At 36.6% G+C, this 26,828-nt stretch overlaps 1 protein-coding gene across 4 annotated transcripts in view; it reads left to right on the top strand.

Annotated features, from left to right (window-relative positions):
* The window catches only part of ITPR2 (inositol 1,4,5-trisphosphate receptor type 2), a 515,671-nt gene that overhangs the window by 246,687 nt on the left and 242,156 nt on the right, over positions 1–26,828 (top strand). For all 4 annotated transcript variants that reach the window (XM_047864958.1, XM_047864957.1, XM_047864956.1 and 1 more), the window contains 2 exons: positions 9,339–9,467; positions 10,919–11,039. In XM_047864958.1, the coding sequence (XP_047720914.1) occupies positions 9,339–9,467; positions 10,919–11,039 (250 nt within the window). The remainder of the gene's footprint in view (positions 1–9,338; positions 9,468–10,918; positions 11,040–26,828) is intronic.

The raw sequence follows: 26,828 nt of genomic DNA, 5'->3' as shown, positions 1-26,828 counted from the left end.
TTGGATGCTCAACCAACTGAGCCACCCAGGGACCCCTAAAGACTCTTTATTAATGTCCTTCATATTCCTGTTTTCACCCCCTTGTCTTTTATCTTGCTAAGACCCATATAAGAAAATCTTTTTGAAAGACCATTTTTAATAAACTGGTGCTATGTTTCACATACTTAATTCCATTCTGATTTCCTGACAGCATCCGTGTTATGTAAAGACACCATATTTAGGCAGGCAGCAAAGGCATTAGACTCATGAAAAGCTGTTCCACTGTCTTTCACAGCATGTAGTAGCAGCTCACTTTGGTCTATGTTCCAGTGGGCTAAAATTGGCATTCGTAGGGCAGAAGTACTTTCCTTTGCAGAGTCAGGGGATTTGAGTCATTATTAGAAAGCACCTTAAGAGGAGTGGACTATGGTCAATGTTAGCTTCAGAGTGTAGTTTTTTCTTCTGAAGAAGTTTCCAATTTTGCTATTAATTTCAAGATTTTTGTAATGACCAATGGTACTCTAAGTGACATGTTGGCAGAATGAAATTAGACCAAGAAATAACTTAGAGGTGCATCTAATGTAGTGTCATGTCATTGTCCCATCAGTCACTGCTTAACAGGACAAATTGGAGTATTTTATTTTCAAATAGTGAGCCATTCCTGCCTGTTACTTAGCTTACTGAATAGGTCGGAAGTAGGAGTAAAGGCGGAATTTATATGCGCTTTGAACCACACTTTGCAAATTCTCTAATTTGACAGAATTGAGTAAGTTTTCTTTGCTTGATGATTTGATTCTAGAGTTTTTTTGTTTTTTGTTTTTGGTTTTTTTTTTACTTTCTTAAGTTGAAGGAGCCATTGACAAGTCTTATTTTAAAGGGTTCCTTTTGTCTGGCCTTATTAGCTAGTATTGCAGGGAAGTGAAGAGTAGAAAGACTCTATAAACCTTATCCTTTGTGCGGCACTTTTCCTTCAGTTGTGATTCTATTTTTCCCCTCAACTTTCAGGCCAAGTTATATTGGTGGTGTGTCCACATGGAATGAATACTTGTTTGGCTATTGTTGATTGATGGTTGCTTGGTCCCTGTGCTGCATTCTACTTTCTGGTCTTCAGATCATTAACAGCATTTATCATAGTTGATAAATTCCTTCCTGACATACTTCTTCACTTGACCTTCAAGATATCATTTCCATTCTCTTAGCCTCCCTCTTTATTGCCCACTCTTTCTCAAGTTTAAAAAAAATTTTTTTAAGTATTTATTTATTTATTTATTTAAAAAAAAATTTTTTTTCAACGTTTATTTATTTTTGGGACAGAGAGAGACAGAGCATGAACAGGGGAGGGGCAGAGAGAGAGGGAGACACAGAATTGGAAACAGGCTCCAGGCTCCGAGCCATTAGCCCAGAGCCCGACGCGGGGCTCGAACTCACGGACCGCAAGATCGTGACCTGGCTGAAGTCGGACGCTTAACCGACTGCGCCACCCAGGCGCCCCAAGTTTTTATTTATTTTTGAGAGAGCATTTGGCTTTGGCTCAAAGTACTTTTTAATTTTTTTAGTGTTATTTATTTTTGAGAGAGAGAGAGAGAGAGAGAGAGAGAGTGTGTTGTGAAATGGAGGGTGGGGAACAGAGAGAGGGAGACACAGAATCTGACGCAGGCTCCAGGCTCCGAGCTATCAGCACAGAGCCTGATGCTGGGCTCGAACTCACAAACCGTGAGATTGAGACCTGAGCTGAAGTCGGATGCTTAATTGACTGAGCCATCCAGGCACAACTTTCTTAAGTTTTTTTTTCTCTTTCCTCCGAATCTTTCCAGCTTCTAAATATTGGAATGTGCCAGACTCAAACTTTGGACTTACTCCCTTCTATTTACAATCACTTGCTTGCTGATCTCATCATTCTCCTGTCTTTAATACCAGACTGATTTAATACCTTCTCCTGATGTCTAGTCTCCAACTGCCCGTATGACATCTCCTCTTGGCCCTAACCTCATTTACCCCTATGTCCCACTAAAAGTTAATTCCTTCTCAAGTCTTTTGCATCTCATTAAATGGCAATTCCATGATTCATTCTAGGCATTCAAGCAAAAAATCTTGGTGTTATCTGTAAGTTTTGTTTTCTTATACTCTAAATCCATTCCTTGAGCAAATTCTCCAAACTCTAAAATATTCAAAACATGACTACTTCTGAACAGTTCTTCACTACCACCTTTCTCCAAGATTAACTCTTGTCTGGATTATTGCAGTAACCTCATCACCTGTTTCCATGCTTTCATGCTTGCCCTCTTTCTTCATCTATTCTCTGTACAACAGCCATAATGACTAAAAAGGAGAAGAAGAAGAATGTTGGCTCAGGTCACTCCTCTGCTTAGATTCCTCTGAACGTAAAATGTCTACATGATTTGGCTATTCCCCTGTTTCCCCTGTGTCCACTTAATTTGGCCTAGCTCTCTGTTCCATCTACTGGCCATCTTGCTGCTCCTCAAATATGCCAAACACACCTTTCTGTCTGCCTGGGATGCACTGGTCTTCCAGGTATCTTCAAGACCTCTTTCATGTTCCTACTTAAAGTCTTCCAAGAGCCCTTCACTTACTACCTTCTGTATAGCAGCTTCTTCCCTCTTCTCCCCCCTTCACTTGCTCCAGTTTTCTTCATAGAACTTATCTCCATATGACATTTTTATATGCATTTGTATTTTTTTCCAACTGAAACAAACAATGGGAAGGGGTTTTGTTTGGTTCATTGCTGCACACCTGACCTAGAACATGTTCTCACACATAGTAGATAGTATGTATTTGTGGAATAAATAAATAGATGTCCACTGAGGTGAAAAATATTAAAGAGATGAATTAGAAAACAAAATAAGTGTAGTCTTAGCATAGAATTAAATCAATGTATCAATGGAATGAAATAAATAGGCATAAACAGATTTTACATATGTAAGATATTGATATGTAATAAAGAAATTGTTACCCAAGAGTAGGGAAGTGATTAGTTACTTTCAGGGATGAGCAAACTTTTTCTGTAAATGGCAAGGTAGTTAATATTTCAGCTTTTGAGCCCATTATCACAACAGCTATAGCAATTACTAAAGGGAAAGGAGCCACAGACAATATGTAAATGAATGGATATGGCTAAATTTGCCCCTTAGGCTATAGTTTGCTTACCGCTAGATTATTAAAGTAATAATAGGAGCTACATTAAGGTAGTGATTCTTATATATTTAATTCATCGATAGACCTCAGGTACATAGAACATTCTTGGCATGGAATAGGCACTCAACAAAAATCATTGATTTGAACTAAATCAGAATGACATTTGAGGACACTGGCGATGTGGGGTGAAATGAACTCCGCTCCTAACCTAAATCATACATTGGCACAAATTGCAATTAGATTAAGATTTTAGAGATAATGTGGAACAATAAAAATGGATGGAAATATAGGTGGATATTTATCTGTCTTTAGATGAGAAAGTTCTTTTTAAGCATAAAAGCAGTGAATGAGAAGAGCTAAGGAAAATAATAGACTTTTCACTATTTGAAAGTTTCAAATTTAAGGACATAAATACATCACGTGCATAAATAAAAAAAATAAAAATAGAAAAAGTTACTAAATATTTTTAAAAAGGCATAAGTGATCTTTACATAAAGAACTTTTATGTATAGGTAAGAAAAGCACTCAAAATCTGATAATGAAATGGTCAAGACCCAGGCATTCATGATTTATAGAGGAGGAAATGCAAGTGAACCCCTGAAAAAAATAGTCAACTGCTAATAATTTTTTAAAAAAACAAAGAAAAATAAGATCCAGTCTCTAACTATCAAAGTTGTAAGGGCAAAAAGATAAAAGTAAAGAGATAATGTTAAATGTTGGTTCACATACTTTGCTGATGAGAATGTAAATTTATGTCGTCTTTCTGAAAAGCATTTTGGTAATACATTAAAAGAAACCTTCATACCTTTTTAATGTGTCAAATAATTTACCTTCCAAGAATCTGTCCTTGGGAAATAATTAGAAATGATATCAAAGATTTATGGTCAAAGAAGTTCAACATGCTTTTATAATAGTAGATAGTCGGAAATAGTTTCAAATTTTAATAATAGAGAAATAGTTCAATAAATTATGATATATCTATAAGATTGATGTTATGGAGTCATTGAGATTATTTTTCGAGGATTTTTAATAACGTGGAAAGGTGCTAATGGTTCAATGATGAGTATAAAAAGAATACAAAACTGGTTATCTAGAATAATTTCAGTTATGTAAAATGTACATGGTAGAGAACAAGGATTATAAGAGAGGATTGTAAGAGGCTAATCATGGTTTTATCTAGATTTTTGTATTATGGATAATTTTTTCTTTCCACTTTGTGCTTTTCTGTATTTTTTTCAGGGTTCATACAATCAATACATACTGATATTAAGAAAAATATTATGTTTTTAAAAGATGAATTTAGAATTCTGAGAAAGCCAAGTGAGTGTACGAAACGATGCCTCACCTAAAAAGGATGTGTAAAAAGCAAATGTTTGGAGGTTTTGGCCTCATGAGTGAAGGAATGCAAATGCAAATAAAAATGTGCCATGACCTCAGCTATGCAAAGGAACATGTTTACTGTGAATGAGGAATACAAAAACAATCCTTAGGACTTGTATTCCTTAGTGTCTGTGATCACAATTATGTTACTGACACTAGAGTTGCTCTGTCCTACAGGGTAGCAACTTGCCACATCTAAAATTAAATTTTAATTGGGTAAAATTAAATCAAATAGAAAATCCCGTTCCTCAGTAGCAAGAGCCACCTTTCAAGTGCTCAATAAGCATGTGCATGGGACATCGCAGAAACAGATCCATCATTGCAGAAAGTCCTAATGGACAGTGCTACTCTAGCATATAATAATGTATTTAACCCCATCTGTCATCTTTGGAAGAGTAGCAGTCACTTTCAGAGCCAAAGGGAGAAGGGACATTCTATATGCAAGGGGAGAAATGTTAGACATAATTATGTCTAGAAATATTGTTTAATATTTGTTTTTCAGCAAATGATTTTATACCTACCATGTGCTGAGGGTCTGCATGTGCAGTGGTGAGCAAGTTAGACTAGTTTCTGGTGTGAAGGGACTTATATTCTACTGGTGAAGACAGATTTTCACTTGCTCTTTCCCCCAGAAACCTCCAGGCCTGTTTCCTCCCTCCCTTCAGTTTTTTATTAAAATGTCACCTTATCCAGAGAGGTTCCCCAAGCAAGTTATATAAAATAGTAATCCTCAATTGTGCCCATTCATCCTGCAGCATGAAAAAGGAGCTTGTACTCCTCCCTGTACAGCCTGACCTTCTTTATTTTTCTCTAGAGTCTTCTATCTGCTCTATTTTCCACTTATATTATGTATTTATTAGTTTGTCTGTTGTGTGTCTTTCCTGGTTAGAAGAAAGGCTCTTCTAGATTAGGGACTTTATTTTGTTTGGTTCACTGTTCTAACTCCTAATCCAATCTTTAGCTTCCATTTAAATAATAATAGTTTAATAATTTAAACAGATAACTTGAAAATAATAATAGATGGAGTTTGGGATTGTTTTAATATTTTATTTTACAAATATTTAAAAAATAATGACACATGGAATATACCAGAGATATTTAAATAGTGATTAGTGACACGTGCTATAAGACAAACCTCAAGCAACCTAAGAATGAGACAACAAATTGCTATTCAGTAAGTTTTTGGAGGACAGTTAGATATCAAAATGGGAAAAATTGATCACAATCCATAAGTCAGGTCACTACAACAGCAAACTGCTAGATAGTGTGAAGAGTTAATGGGAGTCAAAATGTGTACAGGGATGGAGAAAGCCTAGTAAAAAACTAGAGCAAAATGTATAGCATATCCTTTTCTTTTGTGGAAGGGAGTTTTTCCTTCTTTATATTAAATAAATAGAAATAATCTAAATAAAAAATTCTCAGAATTCTGAATGCTAAGAATTATTTGAAACAACGAAATGTAATGGAATGAACATTCTAAATAAAAAATCAGAATGTGAGAATATATGTGAAATGACAATCAAAAACGGCTTACTATGAAAAATATGTTAAAATGATATATACTGTATCAGTCATTATCCAGGTCTTATTTAAAGTGGTTAGAGGATTTGGATCATCTGTACATGACAAAATAGGCATGAAATGATCACATGGGAAGTGCCAGGCCTCATTAGCAATGTCAGAAACACAAAATAACTTTTAGGTGTCATTAAATGGGCAAAATAATGATAATTTACTGGTAGAACAGTCAGTTTCAGCAGGAACCAGATGGCATACTCCAGGAGATGCGGGCAGTGTGTAAAGGACTGAGAAGGCCCGGGGTAGCACCCAGGAATTGGGAACAATGCAAAGCTGTTTGCACCCAGGCCTGGAGGGGCAAGGGCAGTGCCATTGTTACTGGAGGCACTGCAGAAGGGCTCAATAGGAGCTGTCCCCAGAGATGCAGACATTGCTAAAGCCTTTGTGAGGAGGAGCTGGGGCTGGAGGCAGAGGCCTGGCAGGCACCTGACTTCCTTCTCTTCCACTCTGTTCTCCTGCTGGTGCCCCGTATCAGTTGAAACCAACCGGAGCCTAAACACAAGAGCTGGTTGGTACTAATGGGGGAACAAAAAGGTTGTTGATAGCATTGTAAATTTATTAATTTAGAGGATCAGCTCACGAACAGTACAAAACGATCTATATATCCTCATCTGGTGATTCTTCTTTTGGTGGAATGTACCCCAAAAATCTGGAAGTAAAAATAATAATTTTGCACAATTCTTTATGGTTGCAAAAAATTTTTAGGGAAATCACACAAAAGACCAGCAAGAAGGAAATAACCAAGAAAATAAGAAAATGATTTGTATTTTTGGTTATATATACCTCAATTTATTCCCCAAATGGATTAAGGCATGATGGTGCATTAAAATGATGGAATAAATATAACCTTTTAAAGTGTTTCAAGAATGACGTGGGATGTGCCTTATAGGAAATAATGGTATGTGAATAATCTGTGCAAATAGATTGAAACTTTGAAAATACATGAATTACACATAAAAGTTAATTTAATGTGATATCAGTTTTTGAATCATTTCCAATCTTTCCTCCAATTAGAATGAGGCAGTAGAAAGAGGTAAAAGGACAGAGAAATACTGTTATATTTTGGGTTCTTTTTTTTCCTGGAAAGTTTTAAAGAATTTTCATAAGAAAAGTGGCTTCTTACATCTCTTCACTATCCTGATATTATAATGTAGGATGCAAGGTTCTAGAGGTACAAAAATTTTATCATTCATATGGGGCAGAAGAAATATCTTGAAAATTTATTTGAATTTCTGGTTCAAATGCATTGAGGAATAGATTCAGATAGTTCTGTAAACCCAGACTTTTCATTACCCAGGATTTTGAGGAAAGTCTTTGCATAGAAATAGATTACTTTTACTAATCCACTGACTAAAGCAAATTTCTGAGAGGCTCTTTAGCAAATGTCTAGTTGCAGGCAATTCAATGTGATACTATAATAGCTCTGGAGAGCCCCACACTATTGTGTGAAATGTCACTGGATTTGGAAGAAGGTTATTTGGGCTGGTGATAATAGAAGTGGTCAGCTACTTCTTCAACTTTAATATATTTTTATCTTACAAATCAGAAAATTTCAGTATAAAAGCCAGTGCTGGGAAGAAACTAAATGAAATAAATCCTACTTCATGTCCATCATGGGAAAACTAATTTTATATTAGTTCTGGGACCACATTCGATTTTAGTCTTGATGTTCCACAAGTATAGCCTAACCCAACGTTAACCTTAAATAGTGTAAGAGTCTTTTTATTCTTTCTTATTCTTTCATTTTTAAAATTAATTGATTCATTCATTTCCCAAATATTTACTGACCATGTTGTTTATGTCAGGCATTATGTTATATGCTGGAACACTAACCAAAAGATTACATAATTTAACATAATTTATTTCCTTTAATTGCACTGTTCTCTGCAATAACTGTGAATTAATTCTAATGCAACCCTGTCAGGTAGTTGACACTTAATAGATGAGGGAAAAATGAAGTGCCCTGATGGGAAATGACCTAGAAGGAAAACAATCCCTGTGCTCTTTCTTTTACCTCCACTCGGCAAATACTGTTATTTTTCAAACCAAAACACTGGGACACACGTTTCAGAAAGGAATTTTTCTCTTTCGTGAACTTATTTGTGTGAAAGGTTTTAAAGCAATATCAAATTAGATTATACTTCCTTGTTCTTTTGATTAATCACCTTACTGAAAAGAAAAAAATGATGTAGAAATTTGGATTGTGTAAGAACATCTGGAACATCTGGCCACCATATTTCCCCACCATCACTGTGTGAGTATTTAAATGCTGTTACTCTGCCTCAGGTTCTCACACCCTATGCTTTCCCCCTCCCACTTTTTTCTTCTTCTTTTTTTAATATGAAATTTATTGTCACATTGGTTTCCATACAACACCCAGTGCTCATCCCAACAGGTGCCATCCTCAATACCCATCAGCCACCCTCCCCTACTTCTTTTTATCTTCAAGTTTATTTTTGTTACCCAGCTTTTTTTCATTTGTTTTTAATCATGTATCTTCGCTTTTGCAATTTGTCTCCCCTGACATACTTGGAAATTTGTAGTTTGTGTTACAAATGACCAATTTCTGCCTCATTTAATCACATAGAGCAGGGCAGGAACCAGGCCTATGTTCTTTTTTGATATATCCTTAGCACGTGTATTATCTCTTCTTGCTTAGCTTACATGAAGAAGGAAGCATACAAAGGCACACTTCCATGCTTCCCAGTTAATCTATGGATGAAAAGGTCAAAAGTGTTGGAAAGAGTTTTATCTTTTTTTAGCTTTCTATTTTCCTTGCCAAATATTTTCTCTTGGCATCTCCAATTTGGGCCAGGTATTATAGGTGAAAATATGTAGAGATATAAACCACCATTAATCACATTCACCCCTTTCTTATAATGACTGTTTCCTCTTTGATTCGCTCACATTGTGTACAAGGGTGTCTTCCAGCAAAGCCAAGCTTGGGGACAGAGGGAGAAGGTTGGTGTGCAAGAGTGTGTAGGAGCAGAGCAGGAGGAAGGGGCTGGGGTCTATGAAAGAACTCTGGTCCAAGGATGAAATGACAACCAAACTTAAAGGAACAGCTACAGTAGAATGATAAAATTTTAATAGATTTTAGGTAGAAATGTGTCTGTTTAAAACAACTTTCAAAAGCACAAGAAATGTTATAAACAACAATTTCAGAGCAATTTCTACAAGGTCTCATTATTGAGTTAGCATTCAAAGATGTGATAGGACGTATTGAGTTGTTCTATTTTTCTCTCCAGGTTTGCAACACAACCACAGACAGGAAACACGCAGACATCTTCTTGGAGAAGTGTGTTACCGAGTCAATAATGAACATCGTGAGCGGCTTCTTTAATTCCCCATTTTCAGACAACAGTACCAGCCTCCAGGTAACGTAAACAAATACAAAAGCGTTCTGTCTCATGATTTACTTCCCTCGTTTGAGTAAGAAAAAAGTTTAATCTAACCAGGAAGTCATTTCTCACACTTCTGAAGGTTATTTTTCTCTCATATTTTTTATTATTATGCCCCTGAGTTTACCAAACTTTATTTTAAATAAAAAGGCCCCATCTTCTATCTTCAAATTGAATTATTCCTTCTCCCTCTAAGCATAATAGGAATATTCATTTCAGTATATTGGCCGTGTGCCAAATAGTGCAATGAACAGTTCTTTAAATGAATAGGCATTCTGACTCAATAATTCCACTTTAGTAATTTATCCTGAAAGAATTAGCAGGAATTTATATACTAAGATTTTCATTCAAGCATTTATAGTACTTAAAAATTGATATCAACCTTAAATGTCCATGAATAGAGGAATAGCTAAATAAATTATGGTGTGTCTGTAGGGTGGCTTATTACATAGCAATTGAAAATCATGTTTTAAAAGAAATATTTATGACTAAGGGAAATGATTATGAAGTAATATGAAGTGAAACAGGCCCCAGAATTGCAATATAGGATCATCCAAATCTGAGTGTGTTAAGAATATGGGTGCATGTATACACAGAAAAACTCAGGGAGTAAATATCTTCAAAATCTTGATATTGATTATCTCTACATGGTAGGATTATTGGTGATTTTCATTTCTGTGGTTCCCAAATATGCTACATTGATTGTGTATTACTTTTATAAAAATACCATTTCAGGAGTGGTGGGTTGCTAAGTCGGTTAAGCGTCCGACTTCCACTCAGGTCATGATCTCACGGTTTGTGAATTTGAGCCCCATGTCGGGCTCTGTGCTGACAGATCAGAGCCTGGAGCCTGCTTCAGATTCTGTGTCTCCTTCTCTCTCTGCTCCTCCCCCACTCACACTCTGTCTCTCTTTCAAAAATAAATCAACATTAAAAAAAATTTTTTTTAATTCCATTTCAATTATACTTTCTTTAGGGGAAACTTTGAAACTATTAGAACCATATGAAATTGTTTTTGTAGGTCAAAATTATTATCTCCTGTACTTTCATGTCATATGAAACCAAAGTATACAATCAATCAAACAAGCAAACCCAAAACACCTCCTCTATTTATACTTGGAAATAAACCAGAGATTATTAAAGTAAATACTTAAATTCATGTCATTGGCTTCAAGAAATGCCAATTTCTTTCTGATTAAGAATATAGTTAAAATGCAAATAATTGGTTTTCTATAGAGTCTGGCATGGTGCCTGTCACGAGCTGGGTATATAATAAATATTTGTTGAATGAGATATTCTGTGAATGGCACTGACACTCAAAAAGACCTGATCATAGTTTATTTTGATGAACATTTTTGATAATGCATAAATGCTATGTCAGGAGCATTAATGGTTTAATGGTCTATTTGCATACTTTCCATTTTCAGACACATCAGCCAGTTTTTATTCAGCTGCTTCAATCTGCCTTCAGGATTTACAATTGCACCTGGCCAAATCCAGCACAGAAATCATCTGTGGAGTCTTGTATCAGAACTTTGGCTGAAGTGGGTAAGTCAGAATGTCAGGCCTTACTTATTTTTACATTTTGTTAAAGAAATTGGGCTTTTGGCTAGTAGGCAATACAAGCAGCTTTCCAGTTTGCAATTTAATAAGAAAGCAGGTATGGGAAAGAGCAATGAGCAGCAAACAGGTCTGAATGTTGCATACTTTTGGGGAGGGGAATATAATTATTCTATTTCTTTTTTTCCAAAATTTAAAATGTATTTATTTATTTTTAATTCTTGTATTTCTAAACTTAAATTTAATATTGTATATGACACTAACATAGCTCCAGAAGATTTTACAGAAAGGAGTTTAGTTTGTTACCTCACATCTCATTATAGAATTGTTTCCTCTGTTAAGTAGCCTGACATCTGAATACCTTCATAGAGCAGTGGGACCTTTTAAGGGTTTTGGTTTTCCAACATTGTTTGAAATCCATCAGTATTTACTAAGGTTCTGTTGTATATAGAAGCCTTCAGAAATTACAAATGAAATGGAAGGTGAGAGGATTACAGCTAAGGGAAGGTTAGTAGATTTTAGAGAGAGTTTCTCATAAATTCCTATTTTCTCTCTTTCTTTCTTTCTTTCTTTCTTTCTTTCTTTCTTTCTTTCTTTCTTCCTCTTCCTCTCCCTCCTTCTTCCTTCCTTCCCTCCTTCCTTCCTTCCTTCCCTCCCTCCCTCCCTCCCTCCCTTCCTCCCTCCTCCCTCTTCTTTCTTTCTTTCTTTCTTTCTTTCTTTCTTTCTCTCTCTCTCTTTCTCTTTCTGTTTCTCTTTCTCTTCCTCCCTCCTTCCTTCCTTCCTTCTTTCCTTCCTTCCTTCCTCTTTCTTTCTTTCTTTCTTTCTTTCTTTCTTTCTTTCTTTCTTTCTTTCTGTTAAGAGAAATACTGGACTTAAAAATCAGATGAGCTTGAGCACTGTCTCAACTACTGGTGGTTCTGCAGGCATTGGGAAGGGTAACTTACAGTGTATGTCATCACCGCTGACATTTCTTGAGCAGTCACCTTGTGCATTGCTAAGCAATTTACTTGCATTGTCTCATTTAATGCCTAGATAGGTTCTTTGTTTATTTACATTTTACACTTGGGAAAAACACAACTATCTAGATTAGGTAACTTGACTAGGGTTAGTTATAGTGTATGCTCAGTAAGTATTTGATAAACAAATAAATGATTTACTAATTAATGACCATCTAAATTTTGTCTTTCCTCTATCCGCAAATTGACCTAAGTGACTGTATATTAACAAGATTTAATGACTGCTCAATTTTAATTTGAATAAATAAACTAAGATAACCTAAGAGGATCAATTTTAAAATTTTAGAACTAAGGAACTAATAGAGTTCATCTCAGTTATTTATTATAAATAAGTAGTAAACTTGATAGATTTTCTATATGCCAAAACGAAACAGACTACACTGTGTAAAATGCATTATTCACACTAACAATAAAAATATTAAATACTTAAGAGAAAAGTTATTAACAAGAAACATGAGAGAATAGTATACTATATAATTCTATATACTATATATAATATATAATGCTATATTGAGGGCTATGAAAATGTATGATAAATAGAGAGCTTTACTATTATTGGATTTAAAACTTCCTTTTCTAGGGATGCTGGCTCTCCTCACATAACTGATAAGCGTAATGCTTCAACACTCAGGAACCCTCCTCCACACACATCGTTCCTCCTCACAGCCTACTTGCACTTAGGTACCACATGCGAGGCCAGACCCCACAATGGTGTGTCCCCTGGCAGCCTGGCCTCTGATGCCCTTCTATGAAGGGACCCTCTTTACTTCCTGTGGGTGCCCACAGTCTACCTCGAGCTGCCGAGGGACCTTCTTTCCACCAGCGTGGTCCCTGACTCTGTGCTGGTCACTCCTTCGCATGCATACGCTCATCACCTTTGATACCCTGTGCCAGGCTGTCCCTGAGCATTGACACGCTCCTCACCCCTCCAAGTTCTGATTCTCCACCCCTGGCAGCCTCCCACACAGGCACCTCTGCTTCCTTTTGACTCAGAAGCTCTGGATCACGTCAGGTCTGTGTGCCCTTCTTGCCTAGTGCAGACACTTAACTTTGCTCTGCTCCTCCTACAGATTCTAGGAATGAATCCTTTAAGAACAGAAAGGAAGAAATGAGGGACGAGGCCATAATATAAAGAAGGACACAAAAGAGAATTCTTACTTTAAAAAGACACACGTAACAAAATGTCCAGAAGGATATAAGTAAAATATTAACACTGATGATCTCTGAGTGGTGAAATTATAGATGTATCTGGTTCTGTTGTTCATGCTTTAGTATAACTTCTTAGTTTTTAATAATATACTTTTAAGCTATAATGAACCATTACCAAAAGCATTTTTATTTGGATGAAATCGTCTGGGAAATATTCTAGTCATTAAAAGATAAAATCCAAAGGAAAAGCAAAGCAATAAGATGATGCTATTTTTTTTTTTTACATAGGAATACATTGTCTTAGCTGCCAAGTATGTTTCTATATTTTACATTTTAAGGCAGCCTGCCTTCTTCTTCCTTCTTTCTCTCTCTGTCCTCCTCCTCTTCCACCTCCTTTTTCTTCTCATCCATCTTGTCCTCCTCCTCTTCCTCCCTCAGTATTTAGCAAATGCAATGGAGGAAAAATACCGGTTGGCCCTACACAGAATGTGGAAAGTGTGCTGTTCATACAGTTAAAAATTGAGATGAAGAGGGACGCCTGGGTGGCTCAGTAGGTTGAGCATCCAACTCTTGGCTTTGGCTCAGGTCATGATCTCCCGGTTCCTCAGACTGAGCCCCAAGTTGGGCTCTGTGCAGACAGCATGGAGCCTGCTTGGGATTCTCTGTCCCTCCCTTTGTCTCTGCCCCTCTCCTGCTCTCTCTCTCCCTCTCTCTCTCTGTCTCAAAATAAATAAATAAACTTAAAGAAAATTGAGATGAAGAACTTTGAACCGTGAGACCCCACGCCATGCTTTCCATCTGAGTTCTGACATCAGTGGTATTTCTTGTGCAGTCAAACCAGTTCTTGCATAACAGGATGGCCCAGTGTTGGAGATTTAAAATAGTCACCAGCACCATATTAGTCTAAAGATCTCTTTTTTTTTTCTAAGTTATAAGATTTCATTTTCTATCAATCCTCTACTGGCTTGAACCTTATGATTTAGCAGAATATTTTAGTGACTTTTTGTATGCTATAAAGACATGGGTGATAAAGAGTCTAAAAATTAATTATACCTAAGTCTGTAATCAAGGTAGGTTTGGAAGGGTGATGCTTTGGTGTAAAATCTCAGTTTTATCTTTGTGAGAAGGCATGTTTTCTTTCTCTTCCTCATTTGTCCTTTCCACTCGAGCAGTTATGAAGCTCTGAAAACTTTATCTCTATTGTCCCTCTGCATCTGTAGCTCTCCTCCATTCCTTTCCATTAAAGCCTTGACTTCCTTTCTGGACCACTGTAGCAATGCAATGTTCTCACCTGTCTTTCTTTACTTAAATAAATCTGCTACCAGAGTAATCTTCTTGAAGTGAAATTCTCTCTGTTGGTTTATAAACAGTAACAACAAAGTCCCCGGCCTTCAGCACCATCCCTTTGTCTAACAAACTGAGAACAGATTTCTTTCCTTTTTTAAAAAAGTTTATTTTGAGGGAGGAGGGGCAGAGTGAGAGGGAGAAAGAGAATCTCAAGCAGGTTCCATGCAGTCAGCACTGAGCCCAACTCGGGGCTCAATCTCATGAACCGTGAGATCATGACCTGAGCTGAAACTAAGAGTCGGACACTTCCCACGCAGGTACCTGTGAGCACAGATTTCTTACTGTAACATTCATGGTCTCTAGAGCACAGCCCTACCTTACCTTTCTGACTGCCTTGCCCGCTGGTTCCCACACAACTCATGTGACAGCAGACTCAATTATTAGGCCCTAGCCTTGCTCACGCTCTAACTTACTTTCTGTATTTCTGTCTGGTTCTTTTTCTTTTTCTCTCCAGTTTCCACCATTGCCACTTGTCAGCATCTTTCCCATTATTCAAAATGTTTTGTTCTAATTTCTCCATAAAAGCCATTCTTAACTCCCATATCTAGAGCTGAGCTTATCCCCCTTTGACCACTCACACTTTTCTTATGGTCTTTATTTGATCATAGTTTAGCTCATCCTAAGTCATAACCTTATTTCCCCTCTTAGACTTTGAGGGACAATTATTATGAAGTGCCGACCACAAAAACATTGATAAAAAACTATTGTCTGGGATTAAGAAGGTAGAAAGCAAAGTCTGCTTTGTGATAGTGAGACCACATCTCTTTTTGCTTGGGCATGGATGCTGTTCATAGAAAAACATACTCAAAATGGAAGGTGTTCAGAAGTGAGCCTCCACAGTAGTAAAGTGATCTAAACGCAACTTACTTGAATGGTGATTGCAAACATTTGAACTATTTAGACAAAGAAGAGAAATCTGAGGGTGAACATAAGAATCTTTTGACATTTGAAGGTGATAAGGAACTTCTTTTACAGGGACAGGGTTATAACTAACTTGTGTCAGCTACAAGAGGCAGATTTTTGTCCTAATATAAAGGATAACTATTTTACAGTTGGTACTCTTTTAAAACCTTAGGGGTCACATTTGATTTTTCTATGTTGTTCAGGCTCTATTGGCTCCATTTCCAAAATATATCTTTTTTCTTTTCCTTGTGTGACACTCTTGTCCAAATTCACCTTCATGAATCCCTCACCCCCTGTCTCACTACCATCCATTCCCTGCACAGCGGTTAGAACAATCTTAAAATGTACGTCAAGTCGTTATCACTCACCTTCTCTCCACTGCACTTGAAACTTGTATTCCTTACCGTGGCTTAGAAAGCCCTTTATCGTCTGAGCCTTGTCTTCTTTTTCTACCTTTCCTTCACTCCTCGCCCAATTCTGCTGGTCCACCCACACTGGCTTTCCTTCTGTTTCTAATCTACACCAGGTTTGTTCTCATCTCAGGGCATTTTCACACGCCATTTCTTCCGTCTGGATCCTCTCCCTCGGCATCCCCCCACCTCGGCCCGATTCTCATATGCTCAGAATGTAAGTTCTCGGTGAAATGTTCCAGAACATTCCATAGACAGTGTCCCACCTTCTTCCTGCTCCTTATCCTATTCTATTATTTTATTTTCCTCTTAGAACTTAACACTGTTTGAAAGCATCTTGTTTGTTTATTTATTTTTCCTTCTTGTTGTCTGCTTCTCTCATTAGAATGTAAACTATGAAAGCAGGGACTTTGCCTTATTCACTGACTGGTAGGTCCTGAAAGCGTCTGGATGATCAGGTTAATGAGTGTTTGTTGACTGACAGTAATTCACGGGCTAGGAATTTTGCAGATAGTGAAATTTAGGCTTAGAAAGGTTAAATAACTTGTCCAATTAATAAGTAGTTGAGTTGGGTTTAAAATCCAGGTTTCTCTGAGTATGAACTGTATGCCATACTGTGTTCCCCCAGAAGTCCTATCTTAGGAAGCCCTAAAAAATAAACTAGAACTTGGCAGTTTGGCTTGCTGAGTAGGGATTTACCTGAAATTTTACAACTCAGGTGCAAAATCATTTTTGTGCTTCACCAACCCTTTAAGAATGCAAAGAGGTGCTACAATTTAACACAATTCATATATGTAAGAATTTGTAATATTGGAGAGAACAAAGAGGATACATATTTAAGAAAAAGTCAAGAGAACACTGTTTTTATAAAGCAAATGTCCAGTGCATTTATAAGTTGGTAAACACACTCCTGTAATGCAAATATGTATTACAGATCTTCCTTGACTTATGATGGGGTTACATCCTATAAACACCTCCTAACTTGAAAATATCATAAATCAAAAATACACTTAATACAACCTAACCTACCAAACATCAAAACTTAGCCTAGGCTGCCTTAAATGTGTGCAGAACACTTACATTAGCCTACAGTTGGGAAATCATCCAACACAAAGCTCTTATTCTTTAATAAAGTGCCAAATATCTCATGTATTTATTGAATATTATCCTGAAATTGAAAAACAGAATGGTTGCATGGGTGCAGGGCCCTCATGATCACGTGGCTGGCTGGGAGCTGTGGCTCACTGCCACCTGCCTAGCATTGTGAGAGAGGATTTTACTGCATATCACTAGCCTGGGAAAAGGGAAAAGATCCAAATTCAAAATTCGAAGTACGATTTTTCTACTGAATGTGTCCCGCTTTTGCACTATCGTAAAGTTGAAAAATTGGTAAGTCAGACCACCATAGCTCAAGAACTTTCTGTGTAGTTACATTTACATAACACTTTGCAATTTGTAATGTGCTCTCAAGTACATAAACTCAACTCATTTATTACCAAAAATTCTTAGTTCTCTTCATTATTTGTACATTAGATACAAAAAGTAGTAAAAGACAAGAGCACTTCCTTCATTAGTGCTTATGCTGCTGAGAGCAGTATTTATTGAGTGTTGGACGGTGTGGTAAACCTTATGATGTGGACATAATTCTTACCCCATCTCATGATGGGGATGTGAGTTCAGCAAGGTGAGGCAGCTTGCCCAAGGTCACACAGGTACATGAGGACAGAGCCAGGATCTTCAATGCTGACACGTGCTACCAGGCATTTGTGATGCCCCACTGTCAAATCAGTTTCAACAAGCATTATTTGTTTTATGCCTTTAAGACACAAAATGTAGATCAAAATGGTAATTTAAGCTGTACATGAAACGAATGCATACAGCTTTCAAATAACTTAAAAAGAATGTAAGGAGATTGTGAGTTAAGTTAGTAAGGGTTTGGAGGAAGTCCTTATAGAAAAAAGAGTGCTTCCTATCATTTGTTTGTCTCTCTTTCCTTCATGAATACTCCAGAAATATGCTACGGTTTTATCAGTTACTATCAAATGTGTTGAGGCCTTGATCAGTTGTGCGTTCCTTATGTCATGTTCGGTTTTTCTGATAGAACTTCATAAGCATTTAAAGTTGAAGCTGTGATCAGTTGTGAATGTACCATGTATATCATATTAGGTTTATCTGAATAAACTTCCTAATCTTTTAAAAGCTGAGGTGCTTTTGAATGATTTGTATCTGCAGAAATTACTGGTAGTTACCTCCATTGCTACACTTTTTCCCAAGTTATGTGGAATTTGAAATTGATAGGAAGATACAGGGTCTTAAATGGTAATAAATGCAAATTCCCAGGTAATGTCATAGGCAGGGGGCAGAGGGCTACCTGGAATAAGATATAAATATCTCTATCATTCTCTCCTCAGTGAGGTAAGTTAAGGCTGGTTTAGGAGCAAGTATGGATGGAGATCTCTGGAATAAATGCACACTATAAATGCACTGAGATTTGAGAAATGATAGGGCCATTAAGGCCAGGGAAAGTTTTTTTTGTTTTTGTTTTTTATGTTTTTAAATGTTTATTTTAGTCTTGAGAGAGACAGAGCTTGACCGGGGGAGAAGCAGAGAGAGGGGGGGGGATATGGAATCCAAAGCAGGCTCCAGGCTCTGAGCTGTCAGCACAGAGCTTGACACGGGACTCAAACCCACAAACCATGAGATCATGACCTGAGCTGAAGTTGGACACTCAGCCGACTGAGCCACCCAGGCGCCCTAAGGCCATGTACAGTTTTAAATGCACTTGGTCAGTGCCTGTTCCTCAGTTTACTCTTTTACATAAAACACAATAGCACATGTTAGAAGTACTTTGAGAAAAAGCATCCAAAAATTGCTTCCATATTATTTCACTTAAAAAAGAATTTTGTTCCATGTGTTTCATAATCTTCAAATGATTTGGGGGGGATTAATGTTGGGTACTTTGTTGGCAACAGAATCTTTTTTCCAAATGGAAATTCTGTAAAATATCTTCTACAAATGGTTTGAATAATGAACATCAATCTTCAAGCCAATTTTGCCCCAAAAATTTGAACATGTAGAAAATAGTAACTGAGAAGAGAAATTCAGTCTCTATTAAACAAACAAATCCATTTTAATCTACCTATGATATTGTAGTTGACTGTGTGATGAGTTTGACATAATGCACTCCTGTAATTCTGATTTTTCAAATTGTCATTATTACTTTTTAAAAATTAAATCTGAATAAGTTACAAGATGGGACAAAATCTTAAAAAATTTTTCACATATTCATTGATTATTTGGATTTATAATGACTGTTCATTATCTGCAATGTTATTATTTTAGTTGTTTGGAAAAACAATCTTTCAAACTATTTCCTGTCTTCAATGAATTTCTAGTACATTGGGAGTAAACAACATGTACAGAGATCACAAAGCAGAATAAGTATCTTAACTAGCAGTGCTAAGTATCCTATCTGTTACAAAATTTTAGAGCCTGAGATAGATAGTGCCTGGAGCCTCTGTAGGTACTCAGTGAATATTTATTACATGAATAAAATAAATGGATGAATACACGTAAATGAATGAATATCCTACTCTTGTCATTGGCTGCATAAGATCTTATTATGGGCCTATATTCTAATTTATTTAAGCCCATTGCTGGATATTTATTTTGTTTCAAATTATTTTGCATATGAGGAAGAAGCAGGTAAATACCTAGGAGTAGGGTTTCTGGGTTATTTATTTTTTATTCATTTATTTAGTTAGTTTCATGTTTTTATTTAAATCCAGTTAGTTAACATACAGTGTAATATTAGTTTCAGGTGTAGAATTTACTGACTCATCCCTTCCATACAAAACCTGTGCTCATCACATGTGCCCTCCTAGCCCATCACCTATTTAGCCCATCCCCCTACCCACCTCCCCTTCAGGGAATCTTCAGTTTTTTCTGGGTATTTTAATTTTGACAGACACTGTCCTCTGTAGAGATTGTTTAATTTACATATCACCAGTGATGTAGGAGAGCATCTTCCTCCTCGATAGCATGTCGTTGCCAAATTCTTAGATCTTTGCCAATCTTAACATGTCATTATAGATAATTACAAATATTGTTATAGAAGATATCATTCTAAATAACAGTATTGTTATATATGTGTTTCTCTTTTTATGAATGAGGAAAAAAATCTGTCCGTATGATGGAGTCCTTGTTATTTCCTTTTCTGTGGACTTACTTGTGTTTTGCCCACTTTCCCTAAAGGTTTTTTTTTTTAATCTTAATACTTTCTCAATCATTATAACCCTTTTATTTATTAAGAAAATATGTTCTTTGCCTATAAGTAACATTTTAAAAAAGTTTTTCATTTGTCATTTGAATTTTTATTTTGTTTTATTTTTTTGGCATGCAGAAATTTAGTTTCTTTCAGGCTTTTTAGGTTTTCTTTCATCTTCAGAATGGCCTTGATCAGACTGAGGTTTTTTTTTTTGTTTTTAATTCCCATTGAGAATTTTCATGATTTTGGTTTTTCTGTCTGTCTGTTTGTGTTCTTGGTGTGGCTGTTTACAATTTCAAGCTGTCTGGAATATATTATGTTATAAGGTAGAAGGTATGGAGTCAACTTTATTTTTTCCAGATGATCAGTCAGGTGTGCCAATACTAGTTATTGCATAACCCATAAAATTATAAAATTATTCAATTTGGGCATTAATTGAGTGTATGTTGAGTGCCAAACAGGAAAGATGCATTTTGTATCTTTAATGTTCTTCACATTTAACAGCACTTGTGCTTCAATAGAGACTTACCCTGGATATTATGACATGATACAGAAAAGACACCACACTGCCCACCCCATCACACCTTCTTTGTGGGCCAACTGTTGTGGTTCTTGTGGGCCCACACTGTGAGGCTAGACAACCAACCAAGTGTTCTAATTAGTGCTGATTCTTTCTGTTGCCTTTCTTTCCCCCAACCTGTCAGTTTATCTCTCTAAGCATTTTTTTCCATGGCACCCATCACTGCAATATGTGTGTTCTCAGAGATTTTGTTCTGGCAGACACCATCAGTGATTTTGTCTAATTAAAAATTTTCACACAATAGGCAATATTTAATGAATAATAATTAGAAGTAGATTTCGATTATATCTTAAGATCACTGCAAAGACTAGTCATATCCAGAGAATTTTCAGAATTTATAAGCCTAATTAGTAGGTTAGCCGAATCATCAAAATACCTGTGAGTCAAGATAGCTCATTTTAGAGAACTAGCTATTGCTAGGCAGAGCTCTACAAAAGATAAATGTATTAATAACAACCCATCCTTTCTACCATTAGTTTTTTTAAGAACTCCATATACTTACTCTCTGACAAAATATCATTAACAAGGTATGATCCCAATTGCATTCTAATTCAGAAGAGAAATAGGAGGATTTCTTTTTTAAATGTTTTAAACTTTAACGTGACTCATTCCATTAAAGCACACAGTTGGAGTTAATGCTATAGGCCAGAAGAGTGACTGGCTGTAGTAAATTCATTAGTTCTCCCTTAATGAGAGAGAGAGGGGGGCAGTGAACAGCCAGTAATCCAAAATACAGCCTAGTTCACATGTCGATATACTGTACTATTCATACCATAATTTCCCTAATTTAATAAAAGTAAGATGAGTTTGGATTATTTTTTTGGCTGCATTCTAGTTTTTTAGGTTTTTGTAAGCCTTTTCTTTTTCTAGTCACAATTTTCTTTTCTGCTTTAATTTTTAAATAATATATGGAAAGCTAATTAGCATTGTCAGCTTTGCTTTTGAATTACTATTTATAATATTTTGACAGTATAGAGAATCTATTTCAGGCCATATCTTTAAAAGGATTCATCTTTTTACAATTGCTTGAAAAATTTTTATCATTATCTCCACAGCTGACTTATTTTAACTCAAATTCTCTTTTCCCCAGTTGCATAGTTAATTTTCTTTTATTACTTAAAAATTGTGATCTAGCCCTCGGCTAGAGTTAACCTTAGGCATGACAAAGTAGTGTATTTTACTCAGTTAATCTATAATGTACAATTTGTGCTAAGATAGGAGACTAGAAAAATACCAATGAAAGTAGTACAATTTGAGGAAAACAAGCAAACAAAAACCCCTTTCGGCAAAGTCTGGGCCAGTGAATTCTCCTGAAGCTGGTGTGTCCATGCTGTTGGTCGTGGTGGAATAGTGGCCGCAACATCTGGGGTGGGTGAGAGTCTCCTGAGATGGCTAATTAGAAGCCTGCCCTGCTGAGACGAATAGAAGTGCTGTCACTGGACTGCATCTCCACTGGTGTCATTAGAAAAATATTCATTGAGGGGCACCTGGGTGGCTCAGTAAGGTTGAGCGTCCGACTTTAGCTCAGGTCCTCCTCATCTAGCAGTTCACGAGTTCAAGCCACGCATGGGGCTCTGTGCTGACAGCTCAGAGCCTGGAGCCTGCTTCAGATTCTGTGTCTCCCTCTCTGCTCCTCCCTGGCTTGTGTGCTCTCTCTCTCTCTCTCTCTCTTTCTCTCCCAAAAATAAATAAATAAATATTTTTAAAAAAGAAAAATATTCATTAAATACTTCTTTGTGTACATTCTATTCACAGCAACAGCACTTCCTTGATGGTCAGTTGTACCTAATGTACCTGATTCCTAAAGGGGAGATACATCCCAATCCCCTCCTCTATTTTTTTTTTAAATGTTAGTGTAAACTTGGCTATGATATATTTTGAGGAACATTGAAGTTTATCAATTTTTATTTTTTTGTTGTTTAGAAAAGAACATAGAACAGTATTGTCTTCTGTTTGACTTTCGGATGTTTAGAGCAAGCCCAGCTTATTTGTGAAGGAGCCAGAAAAGGAAGAAAGTCTCGCCAGGGCTTGATCGTGGTGCAGGACTGAGTATTTACACAAATATGTGCAGCTTGGCGGTGTCGAGGCCGTCTGTCCTTCAGATGGAACAGGAGTGAGGTTGCTCTGCTGTGTGTGATGGACATAAACAGCGACATTGTATGCTTTGGAAAAAGGACGTTTATAATGAATATCGGGAAAACATTCACTAGGGAAATCTGGGCAGTGGTACAATTAATTGTTTAGGGTTGCCTTAGAGCTTTATTATTTCCTTAAACTTCAGCTAGAGCTCTTGTTTAAATCGGTAACTTTTTATATTGGTAGCTAAAATTACCTGTTTTCAAAGAAGTTTCAAAGTATCTCTCAAGTTCAGAGAATTTTCAACAGCATAACTAGTATTATTGCTGCTTCCATTATATGAAGGAAGCCGTATTCTCTCTGTCTCTCTTTATTCTTTCTTTCCTACTTCCATTCATTTAAAAAAGTCTTCCAGGGACTATCACAATATTTTTTTAAAAATTTTCTAAATGTTTATTCTTTTTTTTTTTTTTTTGAGAGAGAGAGAGAGAGAGAGAGAGAAAGAGAGAGAGAGAGAACAAGTGGGGGAGGGGCAGAGAGAGGGAGACAAAGAAACTAAAGCAGACTCCAGGCTTCAAGCTATTGGCACAGAGCCTGATGTGGGGGCTCGAACCCATGGACTGTGAGATTATGACCTGAGCCCAAGTTGGATGCTCAACTGACTGAGCAACCCAGGTGCCCCAATCACAATAACTTTAAATAATATCCTTACATCTCTGTATCTTGATTTAACAGCTGTAAATAATGTCCATATCTCCACGCTGAAAAATGAGGAACTTAACATGTTGACTTTGTTTTTATTTCTTCTCTCCCACTCTATGTTCTAACTATTGTTAAGTAGATTATTGCTTTTACATCGTTATGATTTATGGAATTTGTATTCTATTTGGAAATATAATGAAATATTTTATAGGGTGATAAAATTTAAAAATCAGTGATCAGACCTTACAATATTATGAGATGTAAATATTTTTCACTCTGTAACCATTAGAGACAAGGATGTCATGTAATGATATTGAAACTTTTCCAACTGGAAGGAAATTTCCAGCCATTAATGTCTAATGGATCTTCTTTCATTTGTGTCTTGCTTTATTCTCTTCTTCAGGTTCATACTCAGTTGCCATGATTTCTGATATTCACACTGACATTTTCTTGGATTCCTGTCTCTCTTTTTTTTTTTAATGATTTTCATAGCTGGTTTTGAGAAAAATTTCTGAGACATGTTCTGAAATGTTTTTATTTGAGTATCACTTTTGATTTTCAGTTTAGATGGGTATAAACTCTTAGTTTCAAAGTTTGTTGTCCATTAGCTCTTAAAGGTATAGTACTACTGATTCTAGTCTTCAATATTGATGGTGAGAAGTTTGGTGCCAGTATTTTTTTCTGTAGGAATCCTATTTTTTTTTCCCCTAGGAGTTCTTGCCATTTTCTCTTGGCTATTGGCATTTATATTACTTTCATAGGGCCACCATAACAAATTTCCAGAACTAGGTGGCTTACAATAATAGAAATGTACTATTTCACAGTTTTGGAGGCGGAAATTCTAATCAAGATGTGAGTGGCACCATACTCTCTGAGACTTCATACCTTTCTCTTAGCTTCCAGTGTTCTTGGCAGCCCTTGGCATTCCTTGAGTTGAAGCTGTGTACATCCAATCTCTGCTTTCATCTTCACGTGGCATTCTTCTGTGTGTGTGTGTGTGTGTGTGTGTGTGTGTGTCCCTTACCCCTTTCTTATAAAGACACCAGTTGTATTGGATAAGGGCCCACCCTAATTTAGTATTACTTTATCTTAACTTGATTACATTTGCAAAGACCCTATTTCCAAATAAAATCACATTTACAGGTACCTATGATTTAGACTTAAATATTCTTGGGAGGCACAATTCAACCCACGATAGCATTGTCAGTTTTTACCAGAATATGGTCAATATGCTTGCTTATTTAATCCTTTTAACACACAGTGGGCCCTTTCAGTCTGAAGACACAGGTCTTTCTTCAGATCAGGTAAATTGTCATTTATTATTTTCTTTTTTTTAAATTTTTTTTTAATGTTTATTTATTTTTGAGACAGAGAGAGACAGAGCATGAATGGGGGAGGGGCAGAGAGGGAGACACAGAATCGGAAGCAGGCTCCAGGCTCTGAGCCATCAGCCCAGAGCCTGACGCGGGGCTCAAACTCACGAACCATGAGATCGTGACCTGAGCTGAAGTCGGACGCTCAACCGACTGAGCCACCCAGGTGCCCCTTATTATTTTCTTAATAATTTTTTCCCTTCCTTTGTCTCTTACGTTTTTTGATGAAACTTATACATTTTAGATATTTGACTTCCTGGATGACTCTTTCTGTTTCATACTCTCTCTGTTTTATTCTCCCTTTTCATCTTTTATGCTTTATGTTCTAGAAGATTCTTTGACATTCCCAGATTATGAACTTGGTATTTATTCTTATTCTCTTCTTTTTCAGCCAGTTTGAAATCTTTATATGTGCAACTATATTTTTATTTCCAAGATTTCTTTATTTTTCTGATTTGCTAATTTCTCACATTTTGCTAATTTGCTAATGCTCACATTTTCCGAGGATGATAATTAGAATTATTTAAATATTTTTTGTACTTCCTTGAATCATTTATGTTTTTTACTGGGGCCAGTTATTCTTTTTTTTTTAAGTTTATTTATTTATTTTTGAGAGAGAGACAGAGAGAGGGTAAGAGAGAATGTCAAGCAGGCTCTGCACTGTCAGCATGGAGCCTATATGGGGCTCCAACTCACAAACCATGAGATCATGACCTGAGCCAAAACCAAGAGTCAGACATTTAACCAACTGAGCCACCCAGACCCCCCATAGGGCCAGTTATTCTTAATGATGATAGTTTTCCCTGTGATTCTTGGTGGTGTGTTCATGGTTATAAAGGTCTTTAATGACTACATGGGCTCCACTTCAGTTTTGAGGGATTTCTCTACTAGCATTTCCTGTATAAATGACAGGTCTGACCCAGAGTTCTGGGTGAGGGGCTGAATAAATGATACAAGCTTTCCTTTGGAGTGTGTGTGTGTGTGTGTGTGTGTGTGTGTGTGTGTGAAGCAGAAGACCAGCTGAGAATACTGACAAGTGTTAAAATAGGAGAGCTTTGCTCAGGGGTTAGAGTCTTTTGTATATTTTCTCTTTTTGCTGGAGCTGCCTCTTCTCTCTTCCCTATTCACTCCTTATTTGATGAAGATCTTTGGAGTTACTTCAAGCCCTGTTCTGCTTCTCTGTCAAGTCCCGACACCTTCATTTGGCATTCTTTCCAGACAGGTATTTTGCTTTCATGAGAAAACATTTCTGCAGTTCCCTAACTTTATCCTCTGGATAAAAATTGCTGCTGCTAACCTCTCTGCTTATGCTAGTGAGAGGGAGGAGGGCCTTGGCTTCCCAGTGGTTCACATACTATGCTTTAATGAGTTGCCCTGATGACTCCCCTGTACCCCATTACCACTCTTGGTGTTCGTTCACTATATTCTGAGGAAGACCTGTTCTAACTCTTAGCTCTTGTAGAGCGGTGTATATTCTCTCCTTTTCTGAGGGACCAGTCATATCTTCATTCTGCTTGTAAAAATGCCTCAACATTTCTGTTTTCCTTATGGCAAGTATTCTCATTTTTTAGTACTGTAACGTAAGTGTGATGAAATACACATTTCAGTGAATTTTGGGAAGAAGGACATGTACCACGTGCCCTCTTCAAATGCAAATTTTTAAATACTCTTCAAGTTTTTATTTTTTTTCTTCAGATGTTTCACTAGCTGGAATTCTGCATGAGTGCTCATGTGTGTGCATACACACATGCACATCAGTTGTACTAATGAGCGGACTGGCAGGATTTTATCATGTGTTTTGTGTCTCCTTTCGTATTTTCCTTGGCAGTTGGGAAAGTACAAATTTTCATGGTTGTTATACACTGTTTTTCTATATTGATGCTCTATGAAGTTCATTTCAAACATTAATCATCAAGAAATCAAATAAGTTCTTGAATGTTTAATGAGCCCAGTT

Source organism: Prionailurus viverrinus, chromosome B4, assembly GCF_022837055.1.
Source record: "Prionailurus viverrinus isolate Anna chromosome B4, UM_Priviv_1.0, whole genome shotgun sequence".
NCBI classification, from domain to species: Eukaryota; Metazoa; Chordata; class Mammalia; order Carnivora; family Felidae; genus Prionailurus; species Prionailurus viverrinus.
The sequence above is the reverse complement of the archived record's forward strand: the minus strand, read 5'-3'. Positions and strand labels throughout refer to the sequence as shown.